Raw genomic sequence first — 18,835 nt, forward strand, 5'->3', positions numbered from 1 at the left:
CTTAAAGCCCTGGTGAAAACTTGTTTTGTTTAACACTTTATTCTTCTTTATTATTCTTCATAATGCTGACAGACAGAAATAACATCAACTTTTTATTTAGTAAGGAGGAACAAATCACTTGGTGTTAGCATAAAAAAAATGGGTTTAATGCAATTGGAACTGGCCTGCAACATGATGAAGGTTAGGTGGAACACAGTAGGTTTGTCTTGCTGCGGTTTCCCTAAGCCATGTCAGTGCTTGTGTCTGTAATGCTGATCCTTTACCACTCAAGTCAAGTAGCTAATAAATCTTAACTTCACCTCCGATAGCTACACAGGGCCATGTGGCTGGGGCAGTAGTAACGCTGAACAAAAATGAGATGAGGAAAGATATTTAAGGGCATTAGGCCCTAGCTTATAGGAAAAAATTATTTCAGCTGTATTATTAAAATACATTCAAGAATATATGTACAAGAGCATGTCTGTAATCAAGAAGCAGTGAATTGCTACATGTTTAATAATGCAAAAGTTGCATAAGATGTGTTATGTTGAACACTTCCAGGTCTGTTTAAGCTGCCGTTCTTGCCTAGAGTGGGATTGTGTTCAGTGCTCATGAGAAGAGCACTTCTCACCTCTTTGTTTTGCCTGAGGAATAACTGCCCCTCTTCTGCTCCTGGGGCACTGAAGGTTCACAGAGCCCTGGAATCGGCTCCTTGTTACATTTCACCCACCAATCCCTGCAGAAGCACCAGCTGCAGAGAGGTGGATCGCATCAGAAAGTCTAGAGGTTAATGCATCCTTAATGCTTAGTGGAGGTTTATCTAACCACCCGTTCTGCAACATCCAGAGTCAGTCTGACAAAGGGAAGAGAGCAGGACCACTAAGGCAGAGAGCTGCTTTGGGTAGGGGAGGCAGTTCTCACTTCAGGAGGCACTTAGAAAACAAGGTTCAGTCACATGAGTGACTTCTGGAAACATCCTACTTGGCTGCAACTAGTATTTAAAAAACAACAAAAACCAGCTCGCAGCCCCCTTCAGGGGTGATGGGGCAGGAGATGGGACCTCTGCACCCTGTAGAGATGGAGGTAAGATTTTTAGGGCCCCCCCCATGGTGAGTGTTGGTTTAGAGTCACTCCAGCACTGTCCTTTCAGTGAGGGAGTCAGTAACGTTCATACTCTCCTACTTCAGAAAGCACAGAGAAGAGAACCAAAGCTGAAGGAATCCATCCAGAATCACACACTGCAGAGAGAGAAGGACAAGGATCCACCCCAGGGCAGCGGCACCAGCTAACAGAACTGATAGTTGTTGCCTTTGAGAAGGGGCTGCCCACTCTCCTCTTGTTCACAGGACTCCTCACAGCAGCCAGAGGTATCACAACCACTGTCTTCTTCCTCAGCAGTGGATGGGAGGTTTGTATAGTCCTTGAAAGCAGGAAGGGGGGGGAAAAAAAGGCACGTTTCAGGTTACTCTCCATTTGCACTTGTGTTGCTGCCTATGGAGGTTACTGCTGATTACTATTTCTACATCCAGCCTGCTTTTGTTACCCTTCATCACCTGGATACCTCTCTCTACTTATACAGATACTGACCTGCTCCCATCAGTTAAAGGTAGGGGATAGCACTGGTAAAACTGCCCAGAAGCTGTGCTGATGTAGGGAGAAAAGAGGAGGGGGACGTGCTTTCTCCTCTCCAAAGATTCTTACCTGTTCCTTGTGCAAATCTAGTTCTTTCTGAATAAAGCAGCAGATCTGGTCAAAGGTAGGTCTCTGTGTGGGCTCCAGGCTCCAGCATGCCCGCATGATGCTATACCTGCAAAGCCAAAGAGGGACAGAGTTGTTATACTGTACTTCTGCACTTACTGTACTTGCAGCAGCACAGCAGAGTGATTCACTCTGTATTTGTGCACAGTCCTGAGCAGCCCCCTCCTCTCTGTTGTCCTGTCTGTGATACTCATGGTTCATGTGAGCACAGTGCCCCAGGGAAATGGGAACACAGTTACAGAGCAAACATCTTGTGTCCCCACATCTATCTGCAGGAGGATTTATGCTTGGTACTTCAGCTTCAACTCATTCCCTTCTTGTAAGTTACTCAGACTTGTCTTCTCACATTTGTTGAATTAAAAGTAGCTGACAAGGAAAAAAACCAAAACTGCCATATCTAGGAACATACAGATAATGAGATCTCTTCTACCTTCCTGGCTGGAAGCAGGGGGTTCTTGTTGGAGCATCATAGTTGACTACCCTGGTTCAGCTTTCCCACATGAGCCTGGAGAAACCCAGAACCTCACATGCCTAACCCAGATCTTGCCTGGGGGCAGCCCACAGGCCTGTGACTGATGTCCCACCTTCACCACCCACCCCACATGAAGCTGCTCCAGTCCCACCTTCCACCTGTTGCCCATCCCAGAGCACCACTCACATTTCCAAGGGAGCAAAGTCAGGCCTGGCCATCTGGTAGCCCCGCTTCACCATGCTGTAGAACTTGCTGTTCACCGCCATGCCAGGATAGGGACTCTTACCTGTGACAGGAGCACTCAGATCAGAGGCAGTTTGGAGCCAATGCCGCTCTGAGTTAGAGCAAATCTTCCAGGACCCAATACTTCTAATGGTCAGGAAACAGTGTTTTATAGCCCTGGTATATACTAGATTTTTTCCAACCTCCCTCCTTTTTTTGGAAATTTTTATGCAGACATCAAAGTGTTGGTAAGTGATGGAAAACAAGAGAGGGTTGCAAGCTTTCCTCTTCCTTACCAAGGGAGAAGATCTCCCAGAGAAGAATGCCGTAAGACCACACATCACTCTGCACTGTGTAAATACAGTCGAAGATGCTCTCTGGGGCCATCCACTTCACGGGCAGCCGGGCCTGGAATAGGGGATATGCTTATGCTGCACCCTGTCCATGGCTCTGGCTGCACCTCACCCTTGTCCCTTCTCCAGTCCCCACTCCAATTACTTACATTGCCTTTTACAACGTAGTTGGAGTCATTCATGATGTCACGGGCCAGGCCGAAGTCACAGATCTTGGCTACCCGTCCATCTGATACCAGCACATTCCTGGCTGCCAGGTCACGGTGGATGCACTGGGGAGAAGGGAACATAACTGAGACCCCACTGATGTCCCTACAGCCTCGGGACGTCACCATAAGAAATTCCACAGGAGCAGGGAGAACATCTGCTTGAAAAGCCCTTGGAAAAGGCACTGTCATGCATAGTGATTATAGGCTCTGTCCTTTCAGCGGCTCCAATTGCAGTGCTAAAACACTATGGCATTATCAGTTGTATTAGTGATGAACCTTCAGCTTCCCCATGGAGGCAAAGTTCAGGAGCAGGGGCTGCTCACAGTGTCCCATGTGAAGCCACCATGCAATTGCCCTCTGCCACTGAGACAGCTCAACAGCCTCTTTCAGTTCCTTGTTCCTGGGGCAGTAGGAAGCTGCCAGTGCGAGAAAGCTCTGCATCAAGGTTCCTGACCTCGTGTGAAAGCTGGGCAGAAAACACTGAGGCAGACCAGCATCATGCACAGCCCTGGGAGCACCCATAACTGTGTCCTGCTGCGATGGCCTGTCTGAATCCCAAACTCCAAAGGAAACACTGGGCACTGAAGCCCAGCACATGTGAACCCAGAAGGTGGAGAGAGGCCCATTTCCAGCAGCACAGTTAGGGTTGAGCACCCCATCTGAAAACAACCCAAGACCTGAGCAGACAGGACAGCCGGCTGCTCCTACTGAACTGGTGCTGCCTGCTGGGGTGCAACGATTCTCTTAAGCACTCACGTTCTTTGATGCGAGGAATGCCATGCCCTGTGCCACCTGGCTGGAGAACTGGAGCAGGTCACAGAGGTTAAGGGGCCGGAGATCTTCTCTGGTTTCATCTTCCTCTGAACTTTTCCCTGAAATTCAAACAGAAGCTTGAGGACTGCTGCGAAGATGGTACGTTGTGCAAGCCATGTTGTATCCCAGTTCCCTAGAGCTAAGCCAGACCAGATGGCCAGTCTGAAGAAATGATGCAAATACAAGAATGGACCTTCAACTCACCCCTGGATTGCGCAGAATCCGATGACGCTGAAGATGATGATGATGATATGGGCCTCATTTCAACATAAGTTTCCAAACCCTGGCTCGCAAAGCCACTGTCACTGAGTCAGAGAGCAACAAAGAGAGGCAGGCTGTCAGCAGCCTCCTAGCAGCACCTTCTGACATTATCACTGAGTGCAGAAACCATATCCATGCCCGCTTTTGCACCCACCCCCAAGATCCTGATCTTTGGATCAGGAATCTCTCCCCAACACACCCTTTGTTGCTCATCCCCGTGACCAACACAGTCATACTCTCACCTGCGGATGTATTTTTTCTCCAGCTCAATGTTCTTGTAGTCAGCAGTGCTGTCCAATGAGGTGTCCAGAGCTGAGTCCTGGATAATGATGTATTCAGCCTTTTTCCGTAGGAAATTCAGCAGATCTCCATAGCGACAGTACTCAGTGATGACAAGAATTGGGCCTGGGAGAGAAGCAGAGGGAGTTTGTTAAGACATGACTTCAGTGTGACCTGTCCAAAGGAAATCAGTCCCTGCAACTGGCTGGGGGCAGGAGGAGGAGCAGCAGAACCCACCCAGCATGTAACCACCCAGCCAGCCCACAAACCCTTGTAAATTGAAAGGAACAGAAAAAAAGCCCCCAGAATCATCAAATCTCTCCAATAACAGCCTTATAGAAGCAGGCCATGAGAGGGTTCTGCTGAAAGAAGCAGGTTTATGGGATCCTACCTCCATAGGTACACGCTCCCAGCAGGTTAACAATGTTCTCGTGGTGTCCCAAATGACTCATGATCTTCAGCTCAGACATGAGAGCCTCCTGCTCGTCTGTGTCTGCCGTTGCTTTAAGATGAGGATAATAAGGAGTCAGGGAAGGACAATGAAGAGATGAAGGGGATAACAAGCAAGGGTTCTATAGACAGATGGAACGAGAGAAGGCAGAGTGGAATCTATGCCCTCTGCCAGGTGCCCACAAATAATGGCACCAGCACAAGTCCAGCACCTAGAACTTATCACAGGAACATCTAAACACCCAGCATGGTGAACACACACTACATCCCCCCTGAAGGACTTGGGGGATTTCAGCCCTCACAGTCTGCCCCAGGCTTACATTTCAGCATCTTCACAGCCACTTTGAGGACTGAATCTTCTTTTCCCAGTCCAAAAGCAGTGGCTTCTACCACTTTTCCAAAGGCTCCAGCTCCAAGAGTTTTTCCTGCAGGGGGAAAAAAAGTGTACTTGAAAGATGCTTTCTAAAGAGACACAGAGCACTTGTCCTGCACACAACCAGCAATGGATTCCTGCTAAGCCCTGACAAGACGGCAGATGAGTAATATTTAAATGGTGGTGAGCATCTATGGGGAACTCTGAGTGAGCAAAGATGTTATGAAAGAGGCCACGGCCAAACATGGGCTCACAAGCTGTACACACTAAGGGATGACCCCAGACACTTGAGTAGGAACAGGGAAGGTTTCTTACCAAACTGGAGGTTATTCCTGGGGAACTCCCATTTCTCATTGTATGGCAGCTGAGTGGGATCGATAAAGATGTAGTTGTTCCCCTCACAGGCTTCAATGATCTTCCACCTCACCTGGTACTTAGGTTTCTGTAGGGAAGAGACTCCAGTTAGTCGCTGCTGCTTGAGTCCTGAGTTACCCTCTCTCAGCAATTGCTCTGATTCTCACCCTGCAGCCACAGTGAGAAGACTTGGGTTTAACTCTGCCATATATATCTTGCTTCGAGTGAGAGATGTTCAGTTTGGATAATCTGGTCCAAACAAAGTTCCTCCCAGTCCTCACCCATGACAGAGGGAGGCTTTTTTTGCCCCTATCACTGTAGCTATGACTTGGCACAGCAAAGCTGGGACCACATACCACTGGAGTGTGGCTAAACAGTGCCCAGATGGTGCCAGAGGGAGTTGTCCCCACTGTGCCTCCTTCCTCAGTACTCGGGGCAGCCGAGCACAGCAGAACAGTGGAGCTGGCCCAGCCCTGCTTCCCTTCCAGGGAAGAAAATACATAAAATGGAGAAACTGAACTAAGAATTTCTTCTCTTTTCCACAAATCTCATGGCAGAAGTAACCAGATGAGGACAGAGAGAAACAGCACCAGCTGGAAGCAGCTTTGGCCAGCTTATGCTGGGTGTCATCATAGATGTTGTGAGGTCTGGGGACCCAGCCTGGATGCAAAAACACAATGAAGAGGCTCAGCATTGAAAAAATGTGAGCAGCCTTTGCTCACTCAATGAGATGCGTGCCTGAATGGCAACAGTGGTCACAAGCCCATCAAGGCAGGCACAGCCAAGTGTGGCTGGAGTGCCCATGACCACAATGAATGCCCCGCTACTGGGGGCGTAATTCATCTAGCACTGCAACAACCAGCCAGGGCTCAAAAAGCCCATGTCTGAGATTTATATTATTTACAAACATGTTCTGCTTCTCTTGGGCTTGCAAGGCCAGACCAAAGTTGCTCTTCAGGGCTGCACTTACACATCACAAAGACAGTTCTGCCTGAGAAACTGTGGGTGCTTGTTTGTGAGAGGTTCTGCTGGATCTTGTGACAATCAGCACCAGAACTCTGTGAAATCTGCAGCCTTGGTGGGCTGTCAGAGGCAAAGTGCCAAATGGAGAACTGAAAACCAGGAGATTTTCACCCACCCGTGAAGCAGAAGTGGCGATTGATTGGCACAGCTTATGAGAAGAAATTCAGTGCTGAAGATAAATCTCGCAGAGAAAACGGGGCAAGTTCTTGTATAAAAATAGTGAGCTAGAGTTCCTGGAGACAAACATCTTCTGATATCAACCTCACAAAGGCAGCTTCTTGTAAAGCAAGACGGAGAAACATTTGGATGCACATAGCAAGCCACTTTTTTCCTTCTAGTTAAGTCTTTATACTCAGAGTGACCAGAGCAAAACCAGCTGCAAATGAAGCACAGAATGAACACCCCTGTCTGGCACAAGGTGCTGTCTGCACTGATCTCCAAGCTATGAGTCTGAGTAACCTGGTGGGAAAGGTGCTAACACACATTCTGGTTTTGGTGCGTGAGCTTTGCCTGTGGCTGCCACTGAGGCAGTGTGACCTCTGAAGCTGGGCTGGCCTTGCAGCCCTTGCTGTGCAACAGGGAGGCTGACCTGGTTGTACTTGTAGAGGAGAAAGAGGAGCAGCAGGAGCAGCAAGACCGATGTGCACATGCAGGTGGTGAGAATGGGATTGAAAAGCTGGTTTGGGGGAGCCATGACCCGTCCTGGAGAAGAAATAAATAGGGGTAAGTAAATACTTATGTTCTGATCCCCAGGTATTTTGCCAAGCTGTTCATTCAGGCTTCCCCAGTACGCAGTGCTACCCAGCAGTGGCCCTTAGAGACACTCAAAAGAGCTGCTGCACTCCAATTTCCACAGCACCAGGTGCAGAGCAAGAGCTGGTCAGGTTGTATGAAGACAGACCAAGAGCAGTGAGAACAGCTCAGCCTTTGACATCAGGCTCTCCCCAGCTGGCAATTCCCACATAGCTTGTAGGAGTAGCAAGCACCAAAGCCTCCCATCTTCTGTGATGATAGAGGGCCTATGGAATCTATTTCACCTTTTTTTGCAAGACTGTGGGAATTCCATATAGGCAGACAGATGCCAAAAGCCAAATTCACCCCCATTCCACCAAGCTGAAAGTTGGTATCTTACTGAAGACTGAGTGAAGGATGTCAGAGGTGCTCCCCTCGCTGTTAACAGCCACACAGCAGAAGGTGAAATTGGCTCCCAGATCCTGGAAGGGGAAGGTGCTCTCCACCTCCACCTCTTGGAAGGGCAGCGTGTTTACCACATGGGGACTGGAGTCATTCAGAAGCAGCATATAGTCCTCATACCTGTACAGATGCAAAGCAGGGCAGAATGAGTCTATCTCTGCAGTACAGTTGCTCATAATGAGTTGGTGCTTGTCTCGAGAGAGGAGACACTGGGAATTAGGTTAAATGGCCTGTAGGCAAACCCACATTGAGCTGCTCAGCAAGCACTAACATTGCAAGTGCACTCTGAAGAGTTAGAGGCGCTTCATGGTGCCTAGTCCTAGGTAGTTCTTACCTGTCAGAGTGAGTGGGGCACTGGTACCACTCAATGTGTGGGGCAGGATAGCCAATGGCCGTGCAGAGAAGCTTATTGGAGTCACTGGCTGACACCATGACACTGCACATCCTTGGAGAAGCTGTTGGGGAAAGCAGAGAAAGAGTAAGTTCTACGACCAGAGGAAGAGTGCATTCCTGGTGATTGATTTACACGCCATCCACAGAACAACAGAACTGCAGGAACCCCCTTTGTAATGCAGAGATTTGAGCTGGGTCCCAGGAGCAGCATGTCTGTGTTCTGTGGGCCACCAGCCCTGCTACTCTGCCTGCTGGGCAGCAGCCCCTGGGCAAGCAGCGTTTAGGAAGGAGCAATACCAAGCACTTACATTTCACAGATACACTGAAAGTAACTGATGAGTTGGTCTCACTGTTGGAAGCATAAAACGTATAGAGACCTCTCTCTTCTCCCTCCAGGTGATCCAGGAAGAGCGTGTTGTTATACCTGCTCCCACAGAGAGAATAAATACCATGAGGAAAACAGTGCTGAGGAAACACAGGCACTCATACAGTCTTTGCTCAGCAAGATGTGGCTGTTTCCTATGCCCTGGACTGGGTGAACACTTCCCAGCTTAGTGCTGCTAACGCTGCTTGCTGCTCCAGGAAAGCAGGGAGTGGTTGGCCCTACTGTGCTGCTGAAAGAGTCTTTGCTGGAGGAGAGGCACTGTGCCATGAAGTGCAGTGTTACTGAAAGGCTGTGGCTGAGTGAATGCTCAAAAAAGAGTTTAACGTCTAAATCATTGAGCTGGAGGAGCCAGGAGATGCTGATCCTCCTGCATCTGAGAGAATGAGTTATCCCAAGAAAGCCAAAAGGGAATTGCCCAAACTCCTCAGTCTGGCTGCAGGCTTTGAAAGAGCATGACTGTGTCCTCCTGTATATGGGGTCATATCCTCATAATGATGTTTCTGTCTCCTCCTGACCTAGGATATATATCTATATATTCTCCAGACCATGGAGCATGGAACAGGTCTGAGGAGCACTGAGGGAACCCATCTGTTTGTGCTGTGTCCCCATCTCTCCTAATTCTTCTTGTGGAATAGTGCCAACTTGAAAAAGACCACAAAAATGTAACATCCACTTCTACAAAGGTTTCCAAAGAAAAAGCTGCCAAATTACTCAGAGGTCCTTGACCTGATCAGCCCTTCTCACTGTGGTTTACTAGTAATGTTGGAAATAGAAGTCAGAAAGGCAGAACAGTTCCCCTCTTTAAAATCAGACTTCTCTATCAGCCAGCAGCATGAGATCTACCTGCCTTACACTGAAAGCATTTTTGGAAACACACCATGGCCAGCACAGAAAAGGGGGAGCACATACCAGTTGTTTTTAGGGACCATTTCACTACTGAGTTTGTTGCTCCCAGAGTTCTTCAGTGAGTCTGTGTGCTCCCAGTACCAGTGTAGAAGCTTTGGATATGCCTCAATATGGACCTGGAGTTTCAAACTGTCTCCTTCAGTAACATCTTGGTCCGTGGCTTGCCCTGGGGTCAGGATCACATACCCTCTTTCTGCAGGATGGAGGAGAGCATGACCATCAGAGCAGGCACATCCACAGAGACCTGGAACAAGCTTACACCAGCTTTATAAATAGACATTATTGGAAAGAGCAGCCTCAGCTGAGAGGCAGCAGGAGGGAATGAGGCATTACACAGACTGCATGTCTCATATTGACAGAGAAGCACTTTCAAGAAATAGTTTCTTTGTCACAATGGCTTGGATCAAACTCCACCTGTGTAAGAGGTTTTACACGCTACCCTAATGAATAATGAGGCTAAAACTGTATCTTGTGATCTATATAAGACAAGCCCCCTTAGCTGAACTCTTGGCTTCACACCCAGATATCCCTCAGAACAAGCCACTTTTCTGAGCTGGTATGCAAAGGCTTTGGGTTGTCAGCAAGCCTAAGGTGCAGTGAAGTTTCTCTGCAACAAATACTCAAGGCTAGGAATGCTTCAGTCCACACCTTTCTGGTCTGCAGGGAAAGTACCCACCTACTACCCGAAGCATTGTGGAGGCATTCTTGAATCCTGCTGAATTGTTAGCTATGCAAGTGTATTTCCCACTGTCTTCCATGGTCACTGCTGGAATTGACAGGGTGTCATTGATGATGTAGTTCCCATTGTTTATGTCAGGCTTTCCATTGCTCTTAACCTGTCAGGGAGGAAACACCAGTCACTGGTTTGGAAGCTCAGAGGATGGAACTGAATGATATTTATTATAAAAATACTTGCTGCCCTCTGTTGTGTGCTATTGTGCCCCACCACTGAAACTCTTCTTGATGGAGACCAAGAGGTCTTAACCCTGTGTCAGCCAAAGAAAGGATTTCTGGATTTGTATGGCTGGTTTGAATAGCTACTTTGGGCAGCAGTTCAAGGCTTTTCTACAGAAGGGTCTTGAGTTTAGACATCCTTGTCACCCTATACCTCCTGGTTTACAGAAAAGTCCCATAACCCCTTGAAGCTGCACACTCCAACTTACGCTGTTTGTTGCTGTCACCCATTTGATGTCATACTTATGGGAAGGAGCAGTTACTACACAAGTGACTTCAAAAGGTTCACCCACAATTCTCACATGGTCTGCAGGGTCCACCATCACCTGTACAGGCTTCTCTTGTCCTACACAAAGACAAACAGGGAAAGATGCACCATCAGCTGGCTCACTGGTACCACACAATTCAGAGCCTCCCAGGGGCAATGGACACCTACTTTCCCTTCCCTCCCATCTTGTTAATACGCCCTTCTCCTTCCCTTGAGGTTCTCACTCTCTGTGCACATCTGCAGGAAGCAGTACAAGACAAGAAGAGCACAGAAGCCATCGCTGTGGTCTATAGGTAAGGGATCCTTCTGCCATAGTTTCATCCTGAGCATCATGGCTCAAGGTGTTTTAGGATATCAGAGACACAAACAAACTGTTTGTGACAGTACCTATGATAAGCTGAACACCGCAGACCCCATAGAGACACACCTGAAGGAGACAAGCTTCCAAAAGCCAGTGGAATTTTACCTCTTTTAAATGCCTCTAAAAGACTTCAGATTTAGAAAGTCTTTCCAGCTTCTGGCTAAGAGCTTTTTCTTAATGTTCTACTGTGAACAACTTAGCTACTGCTGTCCCCCCATGGACAGCAGCAATCCCAGTCCTTTACCTTCAACCACTATCAGTCTTATTCTTGATGACTTCTCTATTTTCCCATTTACCACTGTTTGGCATTGGTATTGGCCCTTCTGCTCGTGTTCCACTTGATAAACCGTTATTCCCTTCTCAGCACTGAAAGAATAGTTGGTTCCAGGTGAGAGCTTAGAGCCATCATGCCTTATCAGAGTCACATTGGATCCATACTCTGGGGCAGTGATGAAGCAGGGGAACTCAGCATTACCACCTTTGGTCACAGAGATCCGGAAGTATGGGACGTACCACACGTTATTGGGATCTGTGGAAGAGATGAGGTAAACCAGAGAAGCGGATCAGAAAAGCAGGCACTGAGCTGAGAGAGATGTTCCAGCAAAGGAGAGCATCCAGCTCTGCTGCCCAGTGGGAGTTCAGTGCTGGGGCAACCTGGCTCAGTGCCTGCCTGACTCAGCCTCTAAAAACTCACATGACAAACCCAAATCCAGCTAAGGCATATGAGGAGAGCAGAGCAAGCAACTCACAGCTCTATGTAAGCAAGAGACTGAAAAGTATGGTTAGCCCTAATTCAACTTTTTTAAACAGTGTTAATTTTGTTAGACCTCCAGATCTATCCAGGACAGTATCTCTGTACAAAGGAAGGGGTGAACTCAAATGGTGGAAATACCATGGGATACTGGAGCTTTGGTTCACATTGTGAGGATGATTCTTGTGATCCTTCCTCACTGAGGGTAGTAGCCATACAGCTCTCTGATTTCCAAATCTCACTGTGCATTACAACACCAAACAGGCTTTCATCACTGCTTTTTTAGGGAAGCCAAGGTAAAAGGAGGAAGAGGTCCAAGTAAATTCACAGGTGTACACAAGATACAGATGCTGTGCACCACAGTGCTTCAGCCACAGGCCCCATATTATGTGCAATTATATGGTTGTGGGTGGGCAGCTGCTCCCACTAGGAGCCTGCACTGCTCTCCAAACACCAACACAACCATGGGCATAGAGAGAAGCTGCCTAATGGCCATGCTCCTACATGTACATGGGAGGAATAAAGAATGGTTACCTCGCACATACAGGTGCACAGATGCAACACCCTTGTCGCTGCTGTTGACATAAGCACACCTATAGGTGCCTGTGTCTCTGTGAGTGGTCCTAGGAATACTGAGTGTGCTGTTGGTACGGTTGGCAAACTTTTCAGGGTACCATTTCACTTCTGACTCTCCCGAGCAGCGTAGGAGGACTGGATCACCCACATTGACAACCAGAGCAGAGATATCAGGGCTGATCACAGGGGATGATGAGCCTGCAAAAGAAAGAGCAAAAGTGAAGATGAAAAAAGGATCCTTTTGAGGATGCTCTGCTGGAGTTCCCAGTGTTGAGGCTACGCTTGGGATACAGACTGGCATTTTGGCTCACATCATTCTGCATCCTACCAGAGCATGGCCTGGTACTCTAAGGAATGAACTTCAGGAAAAGGAAGAAAACCACACAGCTGAGCATTCAGAGCACTGGGAGAGGAATAGCAATCAGCTGGAACAGATGAGGCCAAATGCCAACCTAGAAATTGTTCCTGTGGGGTTCTGCCTGTTTCTGTGGCTGTTTTCCTTTTGTGGCAGAGCTAGAGCTATGATATGAACATGGTTAGCCCATAGCATCAGCTGGTGAAGCTTAGCTCCATGGCTGGCTCTGTCTGTTGCACTGGTGCTATGATGAGCTGGAACAGGCTTGGAAAACTGTAGAGCAAGAGTTAGCACATGCATTTTTTTGGTTGCTGGGCAGTAGATTTTAAAGTACTTATCTACTTATAACTTATCACAAAGTCAAACAACGCATTTTTCCTTTGAGCTACCATCAAAACATCATAGACCGAGTCAGCATTATAATTCATATTTAGTGGTGGGAAACTGAGGGACAGGAAAGCCAACTCCTCACGCAGGCCGGTGGCTGCGCTCATGCACAATGCACGCCAGGCTGTGCTGACATTGGCATTGCAACCCAGAAGGATTTCTGATGCCATCACTGCCTTGAAGATGGCTTCTCCACCAGCCAAACAAAGGGGAACCAGGGATCCACTGCAACCACTCGTGGCAGAGGAAAATATTTTTTCTCCCCCCCGTTTTGCCACATCAGCGAGTTCTTTGAATCACCTCCTATATTTAGGGTGGGGGGAAGTGAGAAATGAATCAGTGCCACAGGGCTGGGGAAGAAGCAGTACTGCCACCCCCACGCCAGCCCTTCAGGGAGGACAGGAAACACATTGCAAATGGCTATCTGTGCTCAGGGGGCTGCTCACCCCCCTCCGGCCCCTTTCCAGGGCTATTCTCCCACTTCTGCTTTCTTTTCCAGTTGCTAACCCATCCTCACATCTTAAAGGGATACACACCAGGGTTCAAGTAATAGCAAGAGCAAAGATAGCCACACAGTTTATTACTCTGCTGCTCTTGGTAGAGGAGGGCACTGCAGGCCCTTCGCTGTCCAAAGTTATAGGAGGAGAGCAAGGGATGGCTGCTTATGGACACAGCCATTCTCTGGTGCTGTTTTGGACACCCTCTCTGTAACACAGCTAGAAAGGAACACACCTACCATCACACACCCATGCTTACAGCTTTCCCTTGGTGAGGAAGATGTCCAAGGCATGAAGGCGAGTCCTGTCAGTTGTGCTCAGGGCTTTAGTACCAGAGCTCATCAATCAGAACTCAAAGAGCATTATTTAAGCTGCACTGAGCTGATGCTTTTCTCTATGCAAGGCATGGGACTCAGCCCTTTGCTGCTGTGTGATGATGAAGCAGTGGCCCAGTGGAAACCCAAACAAGGCCTGAATCAAACCTGCTGGCCCAGCAGGAAGAAACAGAGGACATGGAATATGGAATATCTGACTATTTTTCCTCCCTTTTTTGTGTGCAATGCATGTGAAATGCATCTTTCTATGGAAACAGGAAAAGCCTCATTTATCCCCAAAGCAGGAAAAAGAAAAAAAACAAAACAAAAAACAACCCAGAATCCTTTACAAAGCCACATTTTCCACTTACCTAAAGTACAACATTCCTCCCTCTTCGCTTTGTTTTCCATCAGGCTTGATACATTCCTTCTGCTTTTACTGTCACTGGACACTTGTGTCTCTCCTATTCTCTGCACCCCAGGCTTCAGCACAGTATGGTGGTGGAGCCAATCTCTGCAACTCATAGTTGGCTCAAAGGAATACCACATTGCAACTGGTCCTTGGAGGGACCACAGCAGAAGGACAAAAGCAAGAGCTGGGTCATGCAGTGTCCTTGCTGTCATTACATTATGCAGTCAAGAAGCCAGCAATGGCACAAACAACCATGCAAGCAGAGTGAGGACAGAGATGATCAGTGCAGGACACTGCCAGGTGAAGGCCACCAGAGCATCTGCTCCTTTGTGTGCAATGGAGAACAAGTCACATCAGTGTGTCCTTTCCCAGAATGGGGAAGCAAAGCTGCTGGGGGAGACTTGCTCCCTGCTGACCACTGTGCAATCTTGCACGAAGCCCGAGGATGTCTCTACTGCTCCTCAGCAGCTTCCGCAGCACTGTCGGTAACTGCTGGCCAAAGGTTTTACCACAGGTTGTGTAACCATGACCTCCAGTTACAGCTGTGAGCGCCATCCTTGCCTCTCCTATCCTAGCCAAAACATAACATCACTCTGCTGAGGCTTTGGAAAGGACAAGGAAGGTGCAGTGGAGGACTTAGATGCTCAGGAATCCCACTGCAGAGACCAATTATCAGGACCTTGACCTGCTTCTGAGAGTCTGAGGACCTGAGAAGGGCCCTATGCTAGGACAGAGCACCCCTTGTTCTCCTCTCAGTGATGGGAGTGAGAAGGATAGAGCTTCACCTCTGAGGACACCTTCCTTGGGGTCAACTAGAGCATCTGGGCAGGGGGATGCTCAACACACCTCTCTTCTTTGGAGCTTCTCCTTAAGAGGTTTAGATTTATCCACAGCAAGAAAGCAAATAAATAAATAAATAAATAAATCCCAAAAACTACAGGAAGATCTCTCTAGATGGCCAAAATGACAGATATAAGCCACTCACAGCTTTCACATTCTTCTTCTACTCTACCTAAAATTGGAATTTAAGCCCACAACATATCCTCAGCAAGAGCCCAGATCACAGTGGTTGCACCATATCAGCCTTGGACACACACAGAAGATGTCCTTGTGATTCAAAAGGCAGGAGAAGGAAGTCAGGCTCTAGCTTGAACCTATTGTTTTGAACAGAGTCTCTGCATGCTGCAGATGGCCAACAGCCATTGCATCCAGACAGATGCGTCTAACACCCTGCCATGGCAGACAGTGCCTGATGAGGGTGTCACTGCTGCTGACCTGCTTTGCCCAGTGCCTCAAGGAACCTTAGGAGACATCCCAACAGATAGTGTTACGATTTTTCACCAACATACATCAGAAGTACCCAGTCCCTATTAACTAAAACAAAATCAAACAAGCAAAAAGCCCACACATAATAAATTAATTGCCTCTATGTCTGGGACTGGAAGAGTCTGAAGCAAAAAAACCCTCAAGTAATGTGGGCCAGGTTCTCTGAACCAGATTCATGACATAACTCTGCAGCCTCCAAAATCCATCTTCCAGAGCAACAGACCAGGAAAAAGACCTGCGCAACATGACGTGGTGTGTAGCAGTGTAACAGCTAAAGGGATACAAGTTTCCTGGGCTGAAAACATGAGCGCACAGAGGGTTGTGCTGTTTGTTCTAATCCAAAACACTTTTCCCCCAGGCTGCTGCCCACTTTCCCACCTGAGACTCACAGTGAGGGGAGAAGACTAGAGAGGAAAGCAAAGGAAGAGCCGCAGTTTTGTGTGTTTGGCTGCAAACCTCAGAACAGGTTAAGTGACTCTTTCTTGAGGTTGATGGGTTATTGCCTCTTGGCCATCTCTGTAGCCTCAAAAACCAGCTGTATCCACCTTCCCCTTCTGGTTGCCTGTTTCCATAACAGCCAGCTCAGTCTTTTTATGTGGGCCAGCACCACCAGAGAATAGCAACTCCAGACATCTTCAATTAAACACAGTATTCAATAGAAGGTGCCAGTATAGCTGACATTCCTGACTCTCCCATCTGCACACCAAGAACCAGCTCTTGTCCAGTTTGGGCAAAGGGTTATTTCAGAATTCCCTTGCAACACACTTTCTGCTCAGTCTCATCTTCATCCTTGTCCATTCCAAGACCCAAAATGGGGCAGATTTCCCTTTCCCATCTCCCCACTGCCAATAAATACACCGTAACACTTGGCCATACCTTGGTAGTGCTGCAGGGAGACAAGAGAAAGCTCTCAGCACTACAGGACTCCAGAGTCACAGAATAGCATCACACTCTTTCTCTCCCACTGTCCTCCCTCTAGCACAGTCTAAAAGGCCTTGCTGTGAATCATACACATTCCCTTGCCTGCTCTCTGCCACAATGATGCTGCTTCAGGCTGCATGCAGAGCCACGGCTTCCAGAGGCTGGAACCTTCCTGTCCTAACAAATGCTTTTGGTAGAAGCAATCAGGATCCTGGTCTCACCCACTGCAACCAGGAGCCAAGCAACCATTAGCTCAAACCCCCTCCTCAGCCCAGCTATGGTCATCACCCCACCTCAGCCATGGAGCACTCACAAGAAGCCCTCACCACATCCCAAAGCTGCCCAGAGAAACATGGCAGCCCCAAATGGCTTTGGGATGCTGTTGGACCTACCGTGCCAGACAGCAGGTGTTGTCAGCAGCAGCAAGAGCAGGCCAGGACCCACATCCCCAGAGCCCATGGTGTCCCCACGCAGGGCAAGGATGTGTCTGAGGGATCCGTGTGAGCTGCAGTGCCTCTCCTCACAGCACCATCCCCAGCAGGAGCTTCTCCTTTCTGAGTTGACCACAAGTGAAGAAATTCCTTTTTTTGTGTGTGTGCGTCTGTGTGTTTGTTTTTGAAATGGGAGGGGAAGAGAAAAAAAAGAAAATGATTTGCAACATCACCAATGATGAACGCGCTCGGCCGAGGCTAAGCAGTGCATCCCCCAGTGCCCACCACCATGGGGCCATCCCCTGCTCCAGGCCCTGTGCTGCAGAGGGAGCCCAGCCCCAAAGCAGCCCCCAGGGCACAGGAGTTGGGGATGACCCTTGCCATGTCTGCCCACAGCCTGACTGCTGAGTTTGACCTCTTGCCTGCCATGCAAGAGGCTCCATTTTACCTCGCTACCTCAGGCCTGGTGGCTCTTGTCAGCTTTGTGTCATACATGGCAGACACCCCACAAAGAGGATTCAGGGTGAGGGTAGCTCCCAGGTAGGAGAAGGCCTGCAAAGAAAACAAATCAATTCAGTTCAAGGAAAACTGCAACCTTCATTGCAGAGTCCTGTAGCTTTGTGTGCTCTTCCTAAGCCCTACAGCAGAGCTTTGCTGATACAAGGTCACAAACACTGCTTTTCCCATTAAGGTGAGCACTAAGATCCCACCTTATAGCCCCTTCCCCTCACTTCAGGCCAGGCAGGACCCTGCTAATCCCTCTCCTAGCACCTCCACACCCAGCCCCAAACTGGGGATGCAGCTCCTCCATCACCAAGAAGCAAACAGAGCTCCTTCCTCACCTAGAACCTCCTTCCCTTGCTCCTAGGGAGGCTTTTTGAAGCTGCTGTTTAATTAATGGTCTGGCAGACAGCTGGGACCAGTAATTAGGCACCTCGTTAACCCTCCCCTGGGCTGCCCACACACATAGTAAGTGAGAGCAAGATTGAAACAAAGCATCTCTTCTAGGGGTAATTAGGGCAGCAGGACATTTGCAGGTGAAGGGAGGTGTCCCGCAGCGCTCCTTGCTCTGTTCCAGCATCGAATCACTTCTTGCTGCGCTGCGAGTTTGCAGCTGTTTGTGGCAGCTTTGGGTTGGGAAATGACAGCCACCACCCGGCAGCACGGGGTAGGACAGCACGGGAAGGTCCTCTCGTCTCCAGGATCAGAGCACGGGCTCAGGGGTCTCTGCGGTCAGAGAGGTGCCAGGAGGACGAAGTGTTGGGGCCAAGGAATGAGAGCATGGCTGTGTGCTGCGAGTGACTAAGAGTCATGGGAGCATAGAGAAAGCGCTGGGTTTTGGCTAGAGAGATGGTTGGAGAGCACGAGGGAGCCCAGAGAGAAGAAACAGCAGAGCTTGGCCGGGGAAGGTTTCCTCTCAGTGGTTTTTCCTGGCAGGCTGCGGAGAAAGAGAACATGAAGTGTTCATACAGAGCACTGTGCTGTGCTGGGGGGCTCCTGCCCAGAGCTGGGGGCCTGTTGAGCTGCAGGAGCCATCTGCCTGATTAGTCTTTCCTCCTTTTGAGCCAAAGGGGCTTTTAAAAGGATGTTTGTTTCCCTCCTTCTTCTTTTTTTTTTTTATTTTTTTATTTTTTTTCCAGGAACAAATGCCAGCTCATAGAGAACTGACTCACCAGTGTGAATAAGTAGTAAACCAGACAGGTTTAATATAGAGAAGGGAAACAACCTCTTATGCTCCCTCCTTCTCTTTGAGGAGGCTTCTTGTGGGGGGCCCTGCCGTGCAGAGACTGGGCAGTGGGATCTGCCTGGGGTCTGCCTCCTTGTTGCTCCCCTACAAGCCTGTGCTGCAGCCTCCATG

At 48.7% G+C, this 18,835-nt stretch overlaps 1 protein-coding gene across 1 annotated transcript; it reads right to left on the bottom strand.

Moving 5' to 3' along the window:
• Positions 1–79: 79 nt before the first annotated feature.
• Positions 80–17,148, bottom strand: CSF1R (colony stimulating factor 1 receptor). Its single transcript, XM_085518753.1, has 21 exons — positions 16,939–17,148; positions 12,293–12,532; positions 11,252–11,536; positions 10,588–10,724; positions 10,101–10,260; positions 9,428–9,617; positions 8,442–8,557; positions 8,075–8,195; positions 7,679–7,860; positions 7,136–7,248; positions 5,485–5,611; positions 5,117–5,221; positions 4,738–4,848; positions 4,310–4,472; positions 4,011–4,111; positions 3,750–3,865; positions 2,934–3,056; positions 2,728–2,839; positions 2,396–2,495; positions 1,681–1,786; positions 80–1,399 (listed from the first exon to the last, which is right to left on the bottom strand). Exons 1-21 carry the CDS (start codon positions 17,003–17,005, stop codon positions 1,265–1,267), a joined length of 2,910 nt encoding a protein of 969 aa, XP_085374879.1. The 5' UTR covers positions 17,006–17,148; the 3' UTR covers positions 80–1,264.
• Positions 17,149–18,835: the final 1,687 nt, after the last annotated feature.

This window comes from Coturnix japonica, chromosome 18, assembly GCF_054131305.1.
Source record: "Coturnix japonica strain WE chromosome 18, WE-NBRP24, whole genome shotgun sequence".
Classification (NCBI taxonomy): domain Eukaryota; kingdom Metazoa; phylum Chordata; class Aves; order Galliformes; family Phasianidae; genus Coturnix; species Coturnix japonica.